At 38.6% G+C, this 18355-nt stretch overlaps 1 protein-coding gene across 12 annotated transcripts in view; it reads left to right on the top strand.

Moving 5' to 3' along the window:
- Positions 1 to 18355, top strand: part of CTNND2 (catenin delta 2) — an 883391-nt gene that overhangs the window by 761826 nt on the left and 103210 nt on the right. For all 12 annotated transcript variants that reach the window (XM_070587191.1, XM_070587196.1, XM_070587195.1 and 9 more), the window contains one exon: positions 3647 to 3820. In XM_070587191.1, coding sequence (XP_070443292.1) covers positions 3647 to 3820 — 174 coding nt within the window. The remainder of the gene's footprint in view (positions 1 to 3646; positions 3821 to 18355) is intronic.

Genomic DNA, 18355 nt, shown 5'->3' on the forward strand with positions numbered 1-18355 from the left:
TATTATCCATAAAAAAATCTCAAAAACTCTGGTATAACCCACTCAATCCCTAGCTTCATGAACTCTAAATATATGTGTAAAATTCTAAATTCCTATAAACAAGAAAATGAATAAGCGGAGCTTTATTCTCAGAGAAATACGCTCTCTGATATTGTTTCCTATTTAACAGCTATGACTTGCTTGAAGTGTAATTTGAACATTTAAGTAACACCTTTAAGAATCAAGAGCTGCTAGAACTTCTGAAAGTTTTATTTGTTAAAATATAACAGATGAAAATAAAAACACCTGCAAAACCGAGGAACATTTATTTAACTTTCAAGCATGAAGAGTAAAACTATGAGGAGGGGATGGTTTCACTGAAAAGTTCCCCCAGGCTGGAATAAAACTTTTTAAACCACAAATATCTTTCTCCTTTTGCTTCTGCTTCCCTTTTATCTAGTCTCTTCTTGATTTTTAAACTTTAACCTGATAAATGAAGATATAGAAATACACACTTGTATTTTTGCGTATGTCACAAATTGGCAGTAATGCAGATACTGTAATCAAAAAATACTCTGCTAGCATGGCCCTGTGGGTTTTCTAGAAATACTTTGTCTCCTTGGTTGTGCCCTGTCTTTATTACATAGAAAGTTCTGTCTCCTGACTTTATGACATTTCGCTTCTTTGTATTTTATTTTCATATTTCAAACTCAGAGAATTTTGGGGTAATGTGCCCTCAAGATATAGTCCAAAACAAACACAGTTCGCATAAGGCTTATAAATTTAATCCTGTGTTCTTAGGACTAATGAGCTGGATGATCAGTGTTCTGGCTGTGTTAAAGATTGAGCTGCTGCTTGCCTCCAGTCCATGTGCTAGTTCTGTAGAAATTTAAGGATAGATGCATCTTTTATTTAAGTTTATAAATTGACATATTTCCACTTTGGTAAAAGAATTGCGTATCCCATGATTTCTCGTGGATCCTTACTGCAGAAGAAGGTTAGCATTAAAAATCTGTATGTGCAGGATGGTTTGACAACTTTAGTCTGATCTTGATGTCACCGTTGCTGTATAGTCTTGCTGCTGTTGACTTGTTAGGTGATGTATGTTGAGTATGTCGGCACAACTCTTAAAGAAGACTTCCGGTCTTTTTATAGGGGATGAAAACCTATTTTTTAATGGACGATTGATACTTCTTTCCCTATTAACTCAGTAAAAGTTTGAATGAAGTAGCCAGATCAAGGCCAAATACATTGACGGGCTTTGAAATAGTGCTTTTTCTTCGGTCTTGACGTGCCAGGTGCTGTCAATGTTCCGAAATAGCAGAGACTCTCCTTTGAACCCCGTTTCTACTTGTCATCAAAGATTATCCGTATTCACATCACTTTTCCTTTTATTTCCTTCAGATTCTCTCTGTCACCATTAAAAAAGGATTGTAATAAATGGTATTTAAGAGCTACATAGATCACATGTCAGAGCAGAAGAAAATTGTCTACTGATTTAACCATTTATCCTGTTTTATTGCGCAGGAGTTAGAAAACGAGAACAAGATGAAACCCAGCAAATGATAACACAGCTGCTTTTTGCTCTTTTTATAGTTTGGCTGTCACATTTTGTAATGAGCATGCAAATACTGCTTCTATATACCTCCTGCTGTTCTATTAGTTTGTACATGAGAGGGAAATTTCATCCTTGTTGAGTTCTAAATTTCCTAGTCTGATTTTTCTGAATATTGTCAAATCTTTATATGAAAATGATAGCATAAAAGTTTTGAGGAGATGACAAAATAAAAAATGAAAAAAAAAAAAACCAAATGAAATGATTTTCCATTTCCTGTTGCGCAAGCAGATAGATTCAGTACCCCAGGCTGGTTTCCTTTGAGAAGCTAATATTACCCCTGCTTCGTCATTGAAATCAACAAACCTGCAAAATTGCTGTTCTTTTGTGCTAGTGCCATCCTTCCATCCAATGCAATGAGACAGTCGCAAATAATGAACCAGGAGTGATGTGGCAATTCTGGTTCACTTTTAATTTTGTTTTTTTTATGTATTTAGAAGAGATGTGCTGATTTAATTGATAGGCTGTGCATGGGTACAAAGTTATCTTTGAACAGTTTAGAAGTGACTTTGGTTAAAAGAACAGGAAGATTCCCACACTGAGTGTCTTTGTTATAAAGTTGAAACTGAGCGACACTTTCATTGAAAGTGACCTTTAATGGGATGTCCAATATCTATCCATGGGATGTCATTCATCTCTGTGGGTTAGCCTTGACTTAAACTAAGCTATATCGTAATTGAGAAAAAGAAGGCATGAATTTTTAATTTTTCTTATGGAAAATAAATGATGAAATTCTTGAATTTATTTGTGACAGTTAAATAACTTTATATTATCTCTATCAACACTTCAATTTTTGTGTTACAAGGATATGAAGTAGGCCTATATTTTCTTCCAGTAAAATTTTCAGAATGAAGGAACTTACACAAATTCTGAAATTTAGTTTTGTTTTCATATTTATACATACATATATACACACACACATATGTATATACATAAAATATCTACGAGAAAGCTTAGTGTATGTCATTTAGATTGTATTTATTTTAAACGGTCACTAGTACTTCATTTCTACTCTCGTTATATTCATTGCCTTTATTTTTCATAAAAGATAAAGGCTGTATGTGATCAAAGATCAGAATCATTATTGCAATTTTTAATATTTTTTAAATTATAAGAGTAATAGAACGGAAAATTTGAAGTATAGAAAAAAAGAAAGATATAAACATTCTATTAATAAATTTTTATTATCATTACAGGTTTTTTATGATGCATTTTACTTGATATAAAGCACAAACCCCATACCACTTTGCATCCTGCTTTGTTCATTTAACTTTTATCATAATCGTTTATCCAAGTTGCGACACAGTCTTCATAATTATCATTTTTAATAGTCTACTGATATTCCTTTGTGCATATAAGGCATAATTTTTAAATTATGTTTAATTAATTTTTAATTACACATTTTCCTGTTATTCAATAGATTCGGTTCAGAGCAAACTTAACACAATTGCTGTAAACTCTAGATTTGCCTGTAGCTCATGTCAATGCATCTAATAAACCATAGCAATTTTCTCTCTTTTGTCCATTCTGTCATTTGTTTGATGCCTATAGATGCAAGGATAGTACTCAAAATCAAACAAATATTTATTTTACAAGTTATATAGGAATTTATCACAGTTAACACTTATGCCTAAGTGAGGAGATTTGATTGTTACTACTATGTTGTGCCAATAGTATGCCAACTGTAAAATACGCTGCCTTGTTCTTTAGCCTTCTTCTACTCTACCCCATCAAAATGAATCCATCTCTTCTCCTTTCCTATAGCAATGTGCTAGAGTGGTGCTCAGAGAGCTTATCCATTCCACTGCCAGTTGCATTCACTTATGTACATGCTCCAACCCCTCTCCCCTCCATCAGAAGCTCTCGGTGGGCAGGAGAAGCTTTCCTATTTTGGGTGGTCCCTGGACAGCTAATACATTACCCTACATGCAGTAGATATTCACCAAACGTGATGACTCCCTGCTTTTATTTTTGTCTGTAATGTTGCAGAAGGCAATACTGGGAAGTGTAATGATGTTAAAGATGTTGACTCTCTCATTTTTCTTCCACCAGTGGGATGGAGTAGGACCTCTTCCAGACTGTGCAGAACCACCAAAAGGGATCCAGATGCTGTGGCACCCATCAATAGTCAAACCCTACCTCACACTGCTCTCTGAGTGCTCAAATGCAGACACGCTGGAAGGGGCGGCAGGCGCCCTGCAGAACTTGGCTGCAGGGAGCTGGAAGGTATGACCAGTTCCTTACAATAAAAAAGAAATCTGGAATTAAGAGCACGTTCCTAGAAAGTAATAGGAGTCCAGTGTTGAGAAATGCAATTCTAATCAAGTTTTTGAGGACATCAGAGAAAGACCAGTTACATTGAACTCTTGGACATAGAGAGGTATTTTGTTGTTGTTGTTGTTTTGTTTCTTTGCTTTTTTGTTTTTTGTTATTTTTGCTTTTTTCGGAAGCTAACGTCTACTTTTTTTTAACTTTTTATTGAGATTATGATAGTTTACAACCTTGTGAAATTTCAGTTGTACATTATTGTTTGTCAGTCGTGTTGTAAGTGCACCCCTTCACCCTTTGTGTGCACCCCCCACCCCTCCGAGAGGTATTTTTTTTTAAATTCTTCTTAAGAGCTCAGGGGTCCTTGAAGATCACTACAAAACGCAGATGAGTAGATGTAAGTACAGTCGTTGAAAATGCTGTGATATGCTTTCCGTTCTGTTTGTGTAGCTGAGCTACTTCATTTTCAGGGGAGATTGTGACAAGTTGATGCTTTTCAAAGCACTATTGTTGACTGGTTAAGGGAGCTCGTACCTAAACACTTTATATAAAAACCCATGTGTATCCCTGTGATGTTATAGCTTGTCCCGTCCTGGCAGGAAAAGAACCTCTTGCATTTTTAAGTTATGGGCTTGTAGAGAAGAACAGTATTGCTAGTTATCTTTGGCAAAAATGTTAAAGTAAAGCAAATGTGTGATTGGGAAGGAGATCAGGAGGGCCTTCTTCTCTGAGTCCTGATAAACACACGCTGTTCCTGATGGGTTTCCATAGAAAATCTCCATGACCCTCATTTTGGGTAGAAAGGGATTCACCATAGCAAAGAATTCTTGAGTATGGCCACTAATCATTGCATGAACTAACTTGCCTTTTGCATAAAAAAGTGTAACCTCTTAGAATGAGAGGAAATGTGGAAAATATCGAGAGGAAGTTTGGACCTCTACCATCCATTTTCCATTCATTTAGTATCAAAGGCTGGGGTTTGGGATATGCATAAATCACTCTTTTCTTTAACATTCATTTTCTTCAAAACAATGTTAATATAGAGACATAGCTACAGATAATTCTCAGAAGCTCAGTACCATAGGTACCATACATACTGGCTTCAGTATTGTCATGTAACTATACCCTCCCTTCTTATTGTACCTTTCAATATCTGCCTTCTTGTTACCTCTCTGTCTCTGTCATCGTTTGTTTCCATTGTCGCAGTCCCAGCTGCAAGACTACTGTCTTTCTTGGGTGTGACATCCCAGCTCTTGGGGCCCAGTCCCTGACAATAACTTCTCAGCAGTTGGCTACCGATGCATGGGCAGGCCCACCCCTTCTTTTGAGAGTCTTAGGAATGAGCATAATTGACCCTTTCCTCCCCTGCCCATAGGCAGCCCTGGTGTTGTACCGCAAGAATTCAGGTTGGGCTGGGCTTGAAATGCAGCGATCTGTTGGTTTCAACCAGAGAAAAGCTTCAAAAGTAGACTCATGCCAGGCAGAATTCCAGAGTATAACCTTACATGTCTAGAAAAGAGATAATAATGGAAATCACTCCCTTAAACTAATCCTTAGATCTTACCTCCCTCTAAATTTAGGAGGCTTTGACTCAAATCACAATTCAAACCTAGGCTCTACCTTTTCTGAGCTTCTTGACCCTGGGCAAATTATAACACCTCATTATGTCTGAGATGTGTCATCTGAAAACAGAGAAGACCGTGGCTGCTTCACATCGCATTATGCAGATCAGTCATGACACTGGATGCAAAGATGGGAGCGGGATGTCCTAGGCCACCAAGGGGTTGTCACTATGCATGGCTAAGAGTACTTAGTTGTTGCAAGTCCCTACCCAGCTCCCCTGCCTTGGGGGACTACCTAGATGGGCATGGGAAAGTGGGCTCTGGGCTGTAGGCATGACCTGAGGCACAACGCCATCTAGATGGTGGCAAATCGAGTGTGCCCCCTTAAAATATGATTTTTTAGTGAATTATTATTTTCCTTGAGAAATACTTAGATTCTTACCATAAGAATTTAAAAATGGAGAAATGTCTTTGAGCCCTGGAAGATTTTGAGTGTAAGACTACAACCTTTGCTTTAAAAGTTAAACTCTATATTCCTTATACTCAAAAAGTTAGTTAGAAACACGGAAAACATATTAAAGACCCAAATAAAACTTCCAGAGTTTAAAGTCCAATGTTTGAAGCAAAAAATACATGGAAATGGTATTAAAAGCATATTAGATATTATGGAATTAAAGATTAGCAAACTGGAAGACAGCAGTGGAAACTATACAAAATGAAACACCGAAAAAAGAAGGAAAAAATTTACAATGCATCATTGAGCTTCAAGTGGCCTGATGAATGTGTGGAGTCCCCAGATGAGACATAAAAGAGAAAGAGAACAGAAAAAAATAGTCAAAGACATAGTTGTTGAAAATTTTTCAAATTTAATAAAAAACCATAAACTCACAGATCCAAGCACAAGAAATATGAAGAAACTATACCAAGATACATTATAATCAGATTGCTCAAGATCAGTAGTAAAGAGAAAATCTTAAAAGCAGCCAGAGGAAAAAAGACGGTCCATACCAAGAACTGCACCACTTCTAAACATCAAATTTGAGGATCAGTGTCACCAATTATTCATTGATTTTTATGAGTCCTTTCTGAGCTACTAAGAATGTTCTCTAGAAGGGAATCTGGTCTGTAAGCTCTTTGAGGGCAGAAGCTAAGTCCTATTTATTTCTTTGTACCCTACTGCTCAGCCCTCTGCTTAGATGAGCAAAAATACTCAAATGCAAGTGTTTAACTGACATAGCATCTATAGCCACATGTCTCTTTTGTGGATAACAATCTTTGATATTTATATACATCTATCAGTCACTAAGCAGTTAATAGCACATATTATTACCAGGCCATGTACAGATGGTCACATTTTATGATTCTTTATTTGGTTCTTTGATTCAGATTGGAATATATGGTCAATACAATAAAATTGACAGAAAGGAATTATGGGAGAACTGTTTTCTTTTCAGTTTCCAGACTCATCAATGCTTTGCAGGCTGCAGATCTAGATAGCTTTGCCCAGTTCCACAATTCCTGCAGTGTTGAACTTTCTGTTTAAATTACCAGGCTCTATGTCTTAGAGGTCGTCAGATCAGCTGGGAGAGCTGCTGAGATATGTCTGGGTCTTTAGGTGTATGAAGTAATAAAATGATATGTTTACTATTTATACTACTTTATAGTAATTTATTTTACACTAATTTATATTATGTTGATATTAAAAATTCTCTCCTACTTTTGGATTATATGAGAATTATGGAAGAAATATGATAAAAGTTCGCAATATTTTCTAGCAAACACATCTTGCTGACTGTTTTCAAGGCATAAACCTATACATTAATTCAGCACAGTTGTCTCCAGTGTAAAATTCATGTCTACATATGCACAGAGCATTGATTTGGTAAATTTTTCCATTACTAATAGAGTAGAGACTACCAAGAAGGAAGCAGAAGGTTCTGGAACAGCTGAAATCAATGTCGCAAAAGCTGCTCTGTATTTTAGACAAAGTTTAACAACTATGACCATCAGATTTCCCAGTCCACATCAGATTTCAAGCAACAAATTAAAAAATGCAAGGAGCACCTCTTAAAAACAGACAAGCAGACACACAGATCTGCCATAAGAAGGGAGGATAGACACCTGATGGCAAAGAGAAAAGGTGGAAGAGTTAGAAAAAGTAAATACTAGGCTGCAAGAAAGAAAAGCCATCAGAGGCCATTCAACTTTTTGGCTGTTTCATATATTTTAGTAACTGGAAATCATAACGCTGACCCACTGTCATTAAGAAAAACTTAAACTATTACTAGTAATTTTAGAAAACAGAAAGCATTTTAGAAAGATTTCTATCCCAATGGTTAAAGTAGAATTTTGACTCTCAGGATCTCCAACTTACTTATACGAAGCACTGCCCCTCCTATTAACTCTAGACAAATGGAATAATCCTCAGGTAGGGCAAGGGGCCGCTAAGGCATGTTTGTGTGTTGCTATAAATATATATACTTACGTAAGAGTTTTCTTATCAAAATGCAAATACACAAGCATACATATAATTCAATCACATTTTTATCATTTATTGTATAATTTATTAATTTACCATATTAAATGGTAAGGGAATATATGGAAAGGCAGATAGATAATCCATGGGGTTGATTTGAGAAGATAATCATTAAGCCGAACACTGATAAATTGTTGTAATTTTTAAAATATTGAAAATAATTTGTACAAAGAACAGAGAAATCCTTACTTAAAAAAACTTGATTTGGGGCTGACCTGGTGGTGTAGTGGTTAAGTTTGCATGCTCCACTTCGGTGGCCAGGGTTTACAGGTTCAGATCCCAGGTGCAGACCTACACGCTGCTCACCAAACCGTGCTGTGGAGGCATCCCACATACAAAATAGAGGAAGATTGGCACAGATGTTAGCTTGGGGACAATCTTCATCAAGCAAAAAGAGGAAGATTGGCAACAGATGTTAGCTCAGGGCCAGTCTTCCTCACCAAAAAACAAAACAAAAACAACTTGATTTATGAAAAACTTGAGTAATTAAAAGATTGATTTAGGATACACAACAGCATCCAAGTTTCATGTGGACAGTGTTACCATCTGAAATCTAGAGTTCTAAGAATGTGTTTTTATAGCAACTGTTGAAATTTGGTTGCATTTTTTTAGTGTCCTTAACTTTTTATGACCCAAACAAAAGCAGAAATGTGGAGATAAAACACCAAAATTTTTTTTTAAAGATTTTATTTTTTTCTTTTTCTCCCCAAAGCCCCCCAGTACATAGTTGTATATTCTTCATTGTGGGTCCTTCTAGTTGCAACATATGGAACGCTGCCTCAGCGTGGTTTGATGAGCAGTGCCATGTCCACACCCAGGATTCGAACCAACAAAACACTGGGCCTCCTGCAGCGGAGCACATGAACTCAACCACTCGGCCACAGGGCCAGCCCCAAAACACCAGAATTTTGCATGGAGACAGCTTTTCATAGACCTCATCATCTGGAACAATGACTTCTCTTTATGGGAAGATTGTGCACACTCTTTTTCTGTGACAAATTGGCTAGCAAACTGGATCTTCATAATGGCCCTAAACACCTTTTAAACTTTAAAACATTCATTACTTGGTTCATGAGCATCAAAACATAATGGTATTATGGCAGAAGTAAAGTGATAGATGTTTTTCATAGCCAACATGGACTTCAGTTACCTTTTTCTCATTTACAGTACAGTGATTTTGTTTGTCATAGAATATTAAAACAACTGGAGATAGTAGGTTGAAGATGTCCACAATGTGAATGAATGCTCTTGCGCCTCCTGTTTATGGGTTATTTCTATTGTAATTGAACTCTGTGAAAGCCCAGGGTTTGAAGTATAGAAATATTATCTGTACTTGCTATTTAACCAAACATTTTAGCTATCTTTGTATAGTCAATTTTCCTCCTAAAATTAGGACTGTTCTTAAAGAGTCTATTATTTTCCCATTTCTTTTTAAAATAAGATAGAATAAAGAGATAGTTGGACATTAATCTGTTAATATTTAAAGAGGTAACATGATAAAACATAGATGTAGGGAAGAAGGAAACAGAATCTGTGGCCATGTGACCCAAATGAATAAAAAATAAGAGAACTGGGAAATTTGAGACTTGTCCCGAGAGATAGGGACAGCAGCTTTGAGAAGGGCACTGAATTTAGTGTAGCTTAGCAGTTAGTGTGTCTTGTAAAAGAGAACCAGGGCAGATTAGTGGAGTGCAGCAAATAAAAGTAAAAATCATAATTTGACATCTAAGGCAAAGAGAATTGCCTTTGCCCTAGTTAACAGTGCGATGTCAAGCATAAGGTTTAAATGCAAAGAAACAGAGTTTTGAAAGATTATGGTGAAAATGGGGCAGGAAGCATGAAGGGTTAGAAATTGGGCCAGAAAAAACACAGAGGTAATATGAGGACTCTGCCCAATCAGCAGACTCCTAGAGACATACACTCACTTGGACATGTTGACCAGCCTGAGGCAGGACGGGGATGGGCCCAACCTAAGGAGAACAACGTCAAGTGAAGCAGAGTTCTAACCAAGTCATGGACCCTAATTACACATGACAAAGTGACTTCTTCTAAGATCCCAGTAAGTAGTACTGATAGCAAGAACTGCACTTGTGTTGTAAATGCCGTTTGCCTCCAGATTGTCTGTAGAATAAACTTGTGTTCTGATAATTTATCATTACTTTCATCATTGTCACTCAGTCCTCTGGCTTCCAAAGCCCTGAGTTACAGAATTGCATTATGAACCTATAGAAGCAGCTAAACCTGAGGGACTCCCACTTCCAGCCAAGATGCCAAGATGGAGTGACAAGGTCCCAAAGGATTTACCTTCCTTTAAGGAATGACAACAATAACAACAATAAAGAGAAATAGTTGAAACAATGGCTTTTAAGATGCTAAACCTTAGTCAATGAAAGACAGTGATCTCTGAGAGACAGGAAACAAAAAAGGTAAGCCCCATGATTACCCCACCTCATTGTCTTGAGAAAGCTTCTAGACCACGGCACAAGGATTGGGAACCTAGGAGGAGCTTGGGAATCTGGGGAGACCAAGGCTACCAGAGTTCATAGGACAGAACACCAAAGAGGAGAAAGCCACAGGTAGAGAGAACCCTAGAGGTCTACAAAGGGTCCCCCTCAAACATTAAGCAGAGAACTAGCAGTGCATGCACGTGAGGGAAATACCAAAGGCTGAGGAAAGAACCTCCTGAAATTATTAGAGGAAAAGAAACTTGGCACTCACAGAAGGATGAGTTTAGTGTGCACTCCCAAGAGCCAGACAGGAAAACCTCAGAATTCATGGGCCATTGGGTAGAGCACCCAGGAGGGCCTTGCCTCAGTGCTGAGGTATAATTAACCATGGGCTAAATATGATCTAGTCTTTCCTATTAAATCTTAAAAGTAAAATCCAAAAGGATCAGTAGTTCCCAAGTAAATTCACTGCATCCTAGATCAAAGCTTAAAAATATCTATAGGAATACATACAAAAATATCTAGCACCCAACAAGTTAAGAATGTCTGGCATCTAATCAAAAATAACCCTAAAAACAAATAAACAGGAAAATATGGTTCGTAACGAGCAGAAAAGATTGATCATTGAAAACCAATTCAGAACTGATGTAGATGTTAAAATGACCAGACTCACAGTTGTAATAACTGTATTTCAGATGTTCAAAACATTAAGTATAAATGTGAAAAATATACAAAAGACCCCAATAACATTTCTAGAGTTGAAGATGCAATGTGTGAAATGAGAAATATATGGGTAGGGATTAAAGGCAGGTTAAACATTACAGAAGAAAAAGTTAGTGAACTTGAAGACAGCAATGAAAACCATACAAAATGAAACAGAAAAAAGGAAAGGAAAGTACAGATCATCAGTGAGCCTCAAGTGGCCTGATGTACATATAATTAGAATCCCTGAAGGAGAGGAGAGGAAAAAAAGAATATAAGCACTATTTGAAGAAATAATGATTGAAAATTTTGCAGATTTAGTGAAAACCATAAACTCACAGATCCAAGCAGCTCAAGAAACCCCAAGTACCAGAAACGTGAGGAAACTCTACCAAGGTGCATCGTGATCAAATTGCTCAAAATTGGTAATAAAAAGGAAATATTAAAAGCAGCCAGAGGAAAAAAGACACGTCCATATAAAGATAAGGATGACAGCTGATTTCTCATCAGCAACAATGTCAGTGAGAAGACAGTGAGGCAAAAGATTTAAACATTGAGAAAAACAACGTAAGCTGCTGGGTCCAGTTGTATACAGAGTTGATTTTGGTTTGGTATCTAGCAGGCACAACCTGTTCCCGAAGGCAACTCCCAGGATACCGGTTTACTTAGAGCAATTGTAAAAGTGTCTGTAGAAGAAACCCTCCAGAGCCCAGTTAAAGACGTGGGCTAACCTGAGAACTGACATGGTTAAGTACCTGAGCAGCGAGGTCAAAGAGGAATTCTAACATAAAAACTTCAGTTTAACCGTCCCAGCATGATCAGAGCTATGGTGGCCTGGGACATGACACTCAATATTCTGTTCTTCAGTCCTGAGGACAAGCAAGTGTTCATAAGCCCTGCATCAAAAGTTCTAGCATTGCACACAAGGACCACAGAATTAAAGGGTGATTTTGGCTTTAGGAAAAACTAGCAAAGGAGCCTGTGATCACTTTAAACCCTAACAGCACTTTTGTGGAATTGGTTAGAACTTGCTGGCCCTATCAAAAATTGCAGTGGCTTTGATCCTTTCTGCATAGTTCCTTTCAGTGGTGAATGCTGTTCTTAAATAATAAGCACTTGATGCTGGAAATCAACCTGACATTTTCTTTCATCAATTAAACTTTTTTTTTCAGGAAGATTGGCCCTGAGCTAACATCTGTGCCCATCTTCCTCTACTTTATATATGGGACGCCTACCACATTCACATCAGCAGTGCATAGGTCCGTGCCTGGGATCCAAACTGGCAAACCCTGGGCCACCAAAGCAGAGTGCATGAGCTTAACTGCTGTGCCACCAGGCCGGCCCCCAATTAAACATTTTTTAATCTCCAACTATGAGCCATAAATTGGAAGACAATTGACATAAAGAGATGAATATGACTTGGTACCTTCTGTGAGGTACCTCCCAGTATAATAAACATGTAAATAAAAAGTTCAGAAACCATCGTAAGTGCTATGATGGGAGTATAGACACAAGGGTGTATATATACACAATGCACAAGGATGTCCAAGGGATCATTTTTACAAGGAAGAGGACAGGAATGAGGAATCAGACTTCTAACATTACTAGTTAAAACCTTAGGGCTAAGAGTCAATGATTAGAGTTCATTTTAATACACTAACATGTCTCATTATTTAGAGGAATGCCAGCTGCTACAGCAAAAAGACCCCTAATATGCAAGGGCTCAAACAAGATACAAGTTATTTTCTCCTGATGTAACAGGTCAGGGCAGGTGTGTGAGGAGGGCAGCTCTCCTCCATGAATTAATTCACCCAGGCTGTCAGCTCTTCTGCCATCTTCAACATGTGACTTCCAAGATGTGATCACCATCCACCAGCAGGAAGCAGAAAAAGAACACAAATCCTCAACCAGAAATGTTCTCTTAAGAAAATCAAGATTAAGGGCCGGCCCGGTGGTGCAGTGGTTAAGTTCGCATGTTCCGCTTCTCAGCGGCCCGGGGTTTGCTGGTTCAGATCCCGGGTAGGGACATGGCACCGCTTGGCAAAAAGCCATGCTGTGGTAGGCATCCCACATATAAAGTAGAGGAAGATGGGCACGGCTGTTAGCTCAGGGCCAGTCTTCCTCAGCAAAAAAGAGGGGGATTGGCAGTAGTTAGCTCAGGGCTAATCTTCCTCAAAAAAAAAAAAAAAAGTCAAGATCACACTTACATGTCCCTCTTAACATAATCTGGGCTCAACTCCGGGCCTCAGTAGACAAATGCTTCCACAAACTCATACACCACCGACAATGACTAATAATTTGCAGGCATAAGGTAATCTAAATCTAGTTTCAAGAAAATAGAGTTTTCTATTCTAAAGGGACAAAGAGTTGCTAATATGTTCAATTTGTGTTGCAAAATAAAATGCTTAATATCTTAGTAAAAAGTAATGTCGCTCGAGTTAACTTACTGCCAAGGGCTTCAACGAAAACTGTGCCTTGTACTTGCAAGACTGAAAGGGCTCGTATCAACATGGTCCCTCCAGACTGTGCCCTAAAGACAAATTTCAGATTCCCCCCACCCCATCACCAAAAGGAAGAAATTGTTTAATGTGCCAAAAATGGCATATTTTCTGGCTCCAAAAGAAAAATATGCAATCTGGCCCCCTGTCCCCTTGAGGCATCATAGTTAAAAAGAAAAAAAAGGGATGCATATTAAAGGAGAAGTTTTCTGACTTGGTGTCTAATAAGTGAGAACAAAAACAACTGAATTACATTTATTTTCTTATATTGAGTGAAGAGTCGCTGAATCTGCCATGCCTGCACTGCTTGATCACGATCCTCATTGTCTAGAGGGCAGAAGTTAGCAGTTTCACTTTGAACCTGCATTCCTGTCAGTCTCCCTTCTCAGGGGGTGTTTACCAGCCCTGCCACTAGGGGGCATGCAGGAGCCTCAGAGTACGACCTATCACAGCCTTTGTCTCAGACCATGCATGCCTATGATCTAACAAGGTCATATTTAGTTCCCCGGAAGGCATTTCTAAATGCCGTCTGCATACAGTGATGACATCTCTAATATTTGATAGCATTCACAATAAAAAAATCTTGCTCTGTGTCGCTTTTACTTAAGCTTGACCTTCTTTATTTGTTCTTACCACAAAAGTCTATCTAAGTGCTTTTTGCCCTAGGAAATTCTCTTGTTGGACATTAAAATTTTCAACGCCCCGTGAACAGATGCAGTAAAATCCCATCTTTGCACTAAACTGACTTACATTTCAAAAATACAAACAGAAAAACACATTAAATATGCAATAGCTGCCTTTACCTTAACTAAATTTTTATTTACTAAATTGATTCATTGCTTTACCAACATAAGGGAATTCTTCACTACTCCTCTTGATTAGAGACACGACTTTTCAAAATAAATTTTGCAAACAAAAATATATAATCTTATAATGTAGCTCTGAATTTAAAGAGCTGACACCTGAATCCTATGCGCATTGCAAAGGAGCCCCAGCGTTTGAAGAGCCTTGTGTGAACACTGCCCAGTTGCTTCATAAATCTTCATGCAGCCACCAAACAGTTGTTCACCACCTGGAGGAACTTGGCAATTCAGATAATAATCCATGCTAGAGCAAATACTGGAGGAGACATGCAGGAAAAGCTACACGTTTTCTGTAGCTTTGACCTTTTTTTAACATTATTTATTAGTAAACCACCAGTTAAAATAAGACTGAATAAGTTAGCTCTTTTTTTTTTACTTTCTGCCCTCTTATGAGAATGAGATACAACCGTAAATAATGTGGCTTTGTAAATGAACTCTAAAACAAATTTGAGAATCTCGTGCAGTCTGTACTAGATTCATTGCAATGTCTTACTCATTGTACAGCTGTAGGATTTGAGCACGTTGTGGCCCATGACACTACAAGATGCTAAAATGCTTCTGAAAGACGAAGTCGTGTTCGGAAGAGTTTGGTTTGAAAATGTAACTTTTCTTTACCATATCAAAAGAAAAGTGGTGCAAATTAAACTATCTTAGTTTGATAAAAGAAGTCAGTGGGAAAACAATCAAGTAACAAAACCATTTAATCACAGAATACTTCTAAAGCAGGAGCACTTTGAAAATCTAGAGATATTAATCAACAAATTCAGAATTTTAGCACTATAATGGGTTCAGCCTCATAATAGAATATTTAGTACTTAAAAGAGAATACTCTCTCTCATTATTTAACAAATTATTAGCATTACAAGAGGGAAAAGCTAGTTAAATTACAGTGTTAATCTCCCTATAGGAACATAAATCAGCCTTAATGGAATCACCTTAGTTTAAGAAGGGGAGAAATTTTTGCAAAAATTATAGCCATCCATCCTGTTTATGGCTGGACTGGGGTTTTTAAAAGTCAAGTCCCTGGGAATCCACACTGGAATGAGGTAGCCTGGGTTGAAAGGGTTAAAAAGTTACTGATTTCACTATATTACCAAACCCACAATACAGACAATGAGGAACGTTGTTGGACACAAACTCATGTCAAGTTCTTTGTTTTGTGTAATTCAATTTAGTTTCATTTCTGAGCCTTCATTTGCCTGATGCAAAAAAGGCAAAAAGAACAACATTTCATCTAAACATCTCCAGCTAACTTCAAACAAATTCAAGTATTTCCGAGTCCCTTCAGGCTTAAAGTTTGGCCACATTTATGTTTGTCAGCCTTCATCCTCTCCTGGCCCCTGCAGTTGATGCTCAACTTGGGGGGTCTTACAGGCATGTCCCTGCAAGGGTGGAGATTGGGTGTCCATTCTCAGTCTGGATTCATTTCTGTCTTAAGCTGCCTCCTGCCCAGTATGAGCCTCCTCAACCTGTTGGGTTCTCAGCTGGGACATAGTGATTGGTGATTGGACTGTCTCTGGTCCAAGGTGCTCTCCTGGCCTGCACCTGCCTCTCCTCACTATTGATCTCCCCTGAGATGCAGCCACATCCTCTCCTTAACCCAGACAGGCATCACCCACGTCTGCCATTTTGATGTGTCCGCCGCCTCCTGCTCAAGTAACCCCTCTACGGCCCTGGGTCCTTCGCCTTTCTTCCTCAGCTGACTTACACAGCCCACTCACTCAAGACCACGGAATTCCTCAGGGGCTACCCCATGCCACACTGGGATCACAGGAATGCTCTTCCATCTGGCAAGCCATGTTGCCATTCCTACTGTGTGACCCCCACTCCATGATGGTGCAGAGGACTTCACTGAGTCTTGCGCAGACTCTGCTGAGCTCCAGAAAGGACATCAGAGCTTCTTTTGACTCTCCATTCTACCATCTTCTGGAGGGATTTTATCATCAGCCTCTCACAGAGGGGTACTTGTCCAGGGGCACTTCAGGTGGCAGCCCCCCCATGATGCAGTCACAGCCCCTGCTTCCTCTTGAGACTGGATCCTTTCTCTCTCCAGCTCCGAGGCTCTATGATGACTCTGTGGAGAAGGCAAACTGTTCTCTGTCCATTCTCATCCCCTTTCAAGTGTATCTCATCTTTCACCTGCATCTGTACCCTCTAGCCTGAAACACTAAATATTTGCTGCTTTGTGCTCTATCCCATTCTGACAACATTTCTTGAGCCAAATAGTGGCAGAGCCTCTCCCCAGGAAGAGCCGTGGGTCAGGAGGAGGAGAAGGAACAGTATTTGCTATTTCAAATTGTCCCATCACATGCAAATAGAGTCGATCCTTTCCTGACACACACAAGGCTGTTCTCTTTGTGATTCCAGTTAGACACGACTTCTTGTATCAGGTCTGCTAAATCCAGAAAAGTTGTTCTCAAGACTAGATTAGAATGTCCAGTAGCTCCATTGACAGTGCTCAAAGGTCTTTAATTTGGGAGTTTAGAGGAGTACCAAATAGGTTATTGGAAGACTAAAATAATAACATGAAGTATGAGGCCAAGGTTAGTTGGTGAATTTGTAAGGGATTATATCAACTATGAGTGTAGATGTGTATAACTTACATTGTCTTTCTGAGATGCAGAAGAGAATGGTGGTTGAGCATACCAACTCTGGGGCAGTGCTCCCTGGGTTCAAGACCTGGTCAAGGAGCTGCAGGCTGTGTGACCTTGCTGTGCCTCTCTTTTCTCGTCTGTAACATGGCAGTAACAATAGTACCTACAACATAGAGTTGAGGTGAGGATTAAATGAGTTAATACATGTGGAAAAAAAAAAAAAGAAGAGTACCTGGCATTTGGTTTAAGTGTTAGGTTTGTTTTCACTGAGATTATTTTGAGGGCTCATAAGTCTCCTGAGGTCCTCATTGGGAAAGTATATCACCAGGAACAGTTTGGGTCATGTTTCTGTGCTTTTGTCTCCTGAACCAGATCCTCCTCCTCCATCTTCTCTTTGTCATCCTCCCCTTCCTTTCTTGCTCCTCTTTCTTCTCTCCCTTCTCCTCATTTTGAATCATCAAGCATCCTCTCTTCGGCTCATGGACCATTCTTCTTAAAGGCATCCTGGTCCATGCCTTTTGTCCCTTCCCTCTACACTGCTTGGTACATGATGCTCTGATTCTGTTTGCAAAAGTCAAGCTCCATCCAAAGATTTCCTCATCCACAATGAGTTATGGTATACTTTTCTCCCTTGTTCAACTGTTTTTATGCCAGTGATACAACTACTTTTGTTTTGATTACAAAACTCTTGGCAACCCATACATCTTTCTCACCACCACAGAGGCTGCTGTGCTTTCCAAGGTAACTCACTTCTTTGGGAAAACTCTGTATGAGCCTCATGTTTCTGTGTTGAACACACCTGGGGAATGTTCCTCATTTTCCAAATAACTTTGTGTCATGCCTTTCTCCTTTCAGCCTCTGTCTTTTACTCCTTCTTGTTGGGTTACACATAGTCTTCATATGTGGATTACGTATGCAAAGTATGTAGTAACCTACTCCAAGACTGGTCAATTGGTTGGCTGCTAGTTGAAAAGCATCAATATCACATATCTTTGCATGCCAAGAAAATTCATGGAAACTTGCAACATCTTTTGAGTGAAATGTAAATCAGTTATTCTAAGTTGTCATATCCTAAGCTAATACTGGGAATTTTCCATACATACACCTCTAAAAGTTTCAAAATAAAAGTTATTTTGTATGCATCAATAATATAAGATCAAATCTGTTGTCTGATTATCCCTTTCTACTTAGGAAAAACATATCACTGATGACCATATTCTCATACCAAAAACGTGTATCTATATCTCATACACATTTTTGGCCATACATAGCCTTTTTTTTTTTTTACTCT

The sequence above is a fragment of the Equus przewalskii genome, chromosome 20 (genome assembly GCF_037783145.1).
Source record: "Equus przewalskii isolate Varuska chromosome 20, EquPr2, whole genome shotgun sequence".
Classification (NCBI taxonomy): domain Eukaryota; kingdom Metazoa; phylum Chordata; class Mammalia; order Perissodactyla; family Equidae; genus Equus; species Equus przewalskii.